The 5,000-nt window shown below is 47.5% G+C and overlaps 1 protein-coding gene across 1 annotated transcript in view; it reads right to left on the reverse strand.

Annotated features, from left to right (window-relative positions):
* Positions 1–5,000, reverse strand: part of fga (fibrinogen alpha chain) — a gene marked incomplete at both ends in the record, with an annotated part of 11,902 nt that overhangs the window by 3,546 nt on the left and 3,356 nt on the right. The window contains 3 exon segments of the mRNA XM_083681476.1: positions 2,300–2,971; positions 2,973–3,009; positions 3,836–4,757. Of these exon segments, the coding sequence (XP_083537602.1) occupies positions 2,300–2,971; positions 2,973–3,009; positions 3,836–4,757 (1,631 nt within the window).

The raw sequence follows: 5,000 nt of genomic DNA on the forward strand, positions 1-5,000 counted from the left end.
GCATCAGGTTATGGGTATGTTTGTCACTGGCAGGGAGTTTGTCAGGATCAAGAGAAAATTATGAAATTTACTGACCTGGTAGTGGCATCCTAATCAACACATTGTGTAATTGATTCCTATGCAAATCAGAGACCCTATAAAAACAACAAACAAAGAATTCCAAAATTAACTATTATCCTTGCATTAAGATGGACTCAGTTCAACGTATCGAGTGATTTGTTGATGACATTTTTGCATTTTAGCTCATTTTAAGAGACAAAGGGTCGGAATACTTATATATATGAGGTATTTCTGTATTTCAATTGTAATAAATTTACTGAAATTTCTAAAAACGTGTTTTCGCTTTGTCATTCTGGGGTATTGTGTGTGGATTGATGGCAAATTCTTTAAATTTAATCCATCTTAAATCTATAAAAGTCTATAACACAACAAAATGTGGAAAAAGTGAAGGGGTCTGAATACATTCTGAAGGCACTGTATATATAATGTTCTCGAGAGTTCAGTGATGTTTCAGCTAATGGTGCATTCAACTACTCCTCTGAAACGGACGTGTTCCTAGGAGCAAATGAACGCAGAATAATGTCCACTGTGGCTTCCTAGGGAACAAACAGGAGCGCCTGTGTGCTTCATCTTGTCCTTTATCTGATTATCATTACCTGATTGCTGTGTAAGCATTCCAATATCATGTTACCAGTCCACCGTGACTGCGTTTAGGCCCCAATTCAATCACTTGCAGACAGTGGGTTTACAAGATAATGCAAACATAAGCAATAATTGTGTGGCAATAATCAATATAGAGTTAGTTGTTTGCACAATGTCAGAAAGATATGTCTTAGGCCTCTCTTAATGCTACTTGTTACAACGGTGTTGGTCCTCAAACACACCCGACCTGTTATTATATTGTATTGTTGATTTTTTAATTTAAATTAAATTTTTACTGGTGTTGTAGGAAGTGCTAGATTCATAAAACATTTCACTATATCACTTACGGCTGTATGCGATGTGGTGTAGATGTGGTGTAGATGTGGTGTAGATGGGGTGTAGATGTGGTGTACGTGACCAATAACGTTTGATTTGATTTGATATGATATAACATCAATCAATGACTTGTCTCGTTAAACCAGACAATCCTCAGTGTTCTCTTAAACCAGACAATCCTCAGTGTGACTGACAGTCTTTGGCATAAGAAGCTGATGCTCACAAACATTTGGAGGTGTGCCTTCCTATCTGACAAGGTCATTTCCAGACATTATTTCGCACTATTTAGGGGACCCATTTTGGCTCAGGAGCACCCCCAGTGGCAACATTTTCCATAATGTCGCCTTAAATGTTTTCGATCTTTAAAGGGGCAATCTGGGATTCAAATAATGATGAAGTGGGCTCCCCGCTACTTTTTTAGTCAACAGCTGAGGGATTTGACTGGAGAAATGTTATGTAATGTAAATGTAATGCAAGGACTGACCATCCATGAGATCAAAATCATAGTTTTCCCATTTTCCCATTTTGATGCTATAGAATGTTTGTTTATAATAACATTGTTTCCAAACAATGGCTAAAACAAACAGATATGTTGGTAAGACAGTTGAACTGAGCTCATGAGGCATTTATAAGATATATTCTTTAAGAATAAATGGCTGAATATCATTCATTTAAGCCTAAAAACAGATGTACCAATTCCAGATTGCCCCTTTAATGTAGCACTAAAGGCTTTCTATAATATATGTTTTACTACGTTTGAACTTCACAACTATCGTAGTTTAAACACAAGCAATGTTTTCATAAAAACAGCACCATAAGACATAAAGTGAAGTGAACACATGTGTTTATTGTAAAGCTGCTTGGTTGGAGGTGACTTGGTTGTTTGTTTGTACAAGAACATTTAGACATTGAGGTCACTGACATCAAGAACATTTCGACATTGAGGTCACTGACATCAAGAACATTTAGACTTCCAGGGCATTAACATGATGGACAGAGTGATAAAACACAGTCACATAGAATGATTTACTGACAGTCAACAGTGAGCAAGGTCTCTCTCTTAGCCTCTCCCTCCCTCCCTCCCTCCCTCCCTCCCTCCTTCCCTCTCTCCTTTCTGCCGTCATTCCATTTCTCCCCTATCTCTCCATCCCACAACCTCCTCTTTCTCCTCCACATCCTGCCTCCCTCCCTCCCTGGATCCAAAATATACCCCCACCCTCCTCCTACTCTCTCTCTCTCTCTCTCTCTCTCCCTCTCTCCCTCCCTCTCTCTCTCTCTCTCTCTCTCTCTCTCTCTCTCTCTCTCTCTCTCTCTCTCCTACATCATGGCCAGGCGTCTGATCTTAATGCGGACAGTCTTGAGACTGTAGTCAGCAGGTTTGTACGTGAGCCACACTATCCCGTTCTCTATCTCGTAGGGCGCCACGCTGCCTGCGTCGTACTGCCCCCCCCGGTAGTACACCCCATTCAGGTTGGCAGACTGGCAGTTGTTGTACCACCAGCCGCCCCCGTACATCTCTGCGCAGTTCTCCTCCCAGCGGTCGTTGTCCCTGTCGTAGGTGCTAAACTTCATCCCCGCGTGGGAGAGGAAGGAGCCCAGACTAGAGGCCGCTCCTTTGACCAGAGCGTCCCCGGCGTCCCCCGTGTAGGCGGACACGTGTAAGGGGTACCCCTCTCCCTCGGACCCCACCCTGACGGTGTACTCTGCACTGGCCACCCCGCCCTCCCAGTCCTCTAGCTCCACCCTCATCATGCTCTCCTGTCCGGTGAGGAGGTGGAGGTGTTTGTTTCCCAGCCACACCTCCCCCCTGCCCTGGGTGTTCACCCCCCCGAACCCCCTCTGGTAGTCCGCCCAGGAGCGGTTGAAGCTGACCCCCCCGTCCTCTCTTTGCTGCACTAGGAGCCAGCCCCCCAGGAGCCCCCCCTGGTCGCAGTAGACCTCCACTACCTCCGCAGAGCCGGCCCCCCCAGGCCTGACTTTGAACAGGCCACTGTTCCCCTGTGAGGTGCTTCTGCTGGATATCAACGCAATCTGGAACAAGACGGACAGGCGGGGGGGCCGCGGGTTAGGAAAGGTGGGTGGTGGGTGGTCGGGGGTGGGGGGGGGGGGGGGGCAGGAGAGAGAGATCTGAAATACAGCATCCTCCATACGTAGACACTACTGAGGTTGGCCAACCTGTCACCATGTTGCCGAGACAAACACTCCAGGACAGTAACATTCTAATTTGGAACTAGAACGCCACGTGTCTTTTGGAGCTTTCGCTGACAACATGGCAACAGTTACAGTAACGCCCCACCTCCTCAACCCAGTTCAGAATAGCCTATACCTCAACACCATCCTTCTGCATTATACCTCAACACCATCCTTCTGCATTATACCTCAACACCATACCCTCTGCATTATACCTCAACACCATACCCTCTGCATTATACCTCAACACCATACCCTCTGCATTATACCTCAACACCATACCCTCTGCATTATACCTCAACACCATACCCTCTGCATTTGTCTAAAACCAATACAGCTGAAATGTCTTGAATCCTTTCATGAATAGGAATTGTATACAAGTGTTTCGTAACTTTCATCAACTTCTGCCCTCCTGAAAAGTATTTTCTTCACAACCATATACTATGAGTCAGCTATAATCACAAGCATAATTTGACACAGGAATTTAATTAGGGGAGATCTTAACATATTGCTTTGTCGTGTGTACAATCAAACTACAATATATATTCTACGACAGTAAATTGTAATGGTTCACTTCTGTAACCCAAGGCTAGTAGCTAGCGGCTAGCTAAGGCTCAATAGGTTTCTAGCTAGGGCATGCTGGCCGGTCACTCCAGGTCTGATGTACCTTTTCCCACATAATCCGCCTGCCTCTCGGTCCGCACGCTCTTGACGCTCCGCGCTTGGAAATCGGGAACGTCGTCATCCGTTTTCCCGCGTATGAACCCTCCGAGGTCGAACCCGAACGGATCAGAGCCGAACGAATCGGAGAGGCTGCCTCCCTTGCTGCCGCTGGTGCTGCTCAGTGACTTTGAGGAGGAGGAGGAAGAGGAGGAGGAGGAAGAGGAGGAGGAGGAGGAGAAGGGGAAGAAGCCTTTCAACCCATCACCACTGATGCCTGTCCCCGTCCCTGTCCCACACCCTGGTCCACCAGACACCACCTCCTCGTACCTCTCTTCTGGTCCATCCTTGGTGTGGACCGTGATCTTCCTCACTGTTTTGGTGCAGCTCACAGTTGTGGTGGTGAACTCTCCCTGACCCCTTCCTCCTCCTCCTCCTCCTCCTCCTCCTCCTCCTCCCATGAAGAAGTCCTCGCCTCCGAGGACGCCCCCGACCCCGTCCCCCTTGTTCAGCGTGGTGATGGAGCCCCCACTCCCGTCCCTCGACCCTGGCGAAGATGAAGAGGAAGACGAAGAAGAGGAGGAGAGACCTGTACCTGGGACCTTACTGACGGTCGCCGCTGACGATGCGCTGGAGCCCGCAGCCTCGAGTGTCAGCTCGACAGTCTTGATGTCAGGGAAGTAGATCTGCTTCTCCTGCTCCGCTGCTCCGCCCAGGCTGCTGGCCTTGAAGTGGCTGTCCACCACCACGTCTTTGAGCTGGCGGCTCTTCATGATGCTCATGGAGCTGACCGTGACGCTCTGCGTCGCCTGGGCCTCCACCTGGTCCATCTGCTTGTCCAGAGCCACGTAGCTCTCCTTGTCCACGGAGAACTCCACGTAGCCCTTGCATGAGCCCTTACAGGAGCGCAGCTTGATGTCTATGTCCACCTAGGGGGGCAGGTGTGTGTGTGTGTGTGGGGGGGGGGGGGGGGGGGGGGTAGAGGGAGAAAGGGAGGGAGGGGAAGGGGGAATACGTATTGTTATTATTATTTATTATTATTATTATTATTATTATTATTATTATTATTATTATTATTATTATTATTATTATTGTTATTATTATGACAAGATATGCAAGATATGCCAGTATCAACTGTCCTGGCTCTGCTCTCTCTCTAGTGAAGATGGCTG

The sequence above is a fragment of the Argentina silus genome, assembly GCF_951799395.1.
Source record: "Argentina silus genome assembly, chromosome: 1".
NCBI classification, from domain to species: domain Eukaryota; kingdom Metazoa; phylum Chordata; class Actinopteri; order Argentiniformes; family Argentinidae; genus Argentina; species Argentina silus.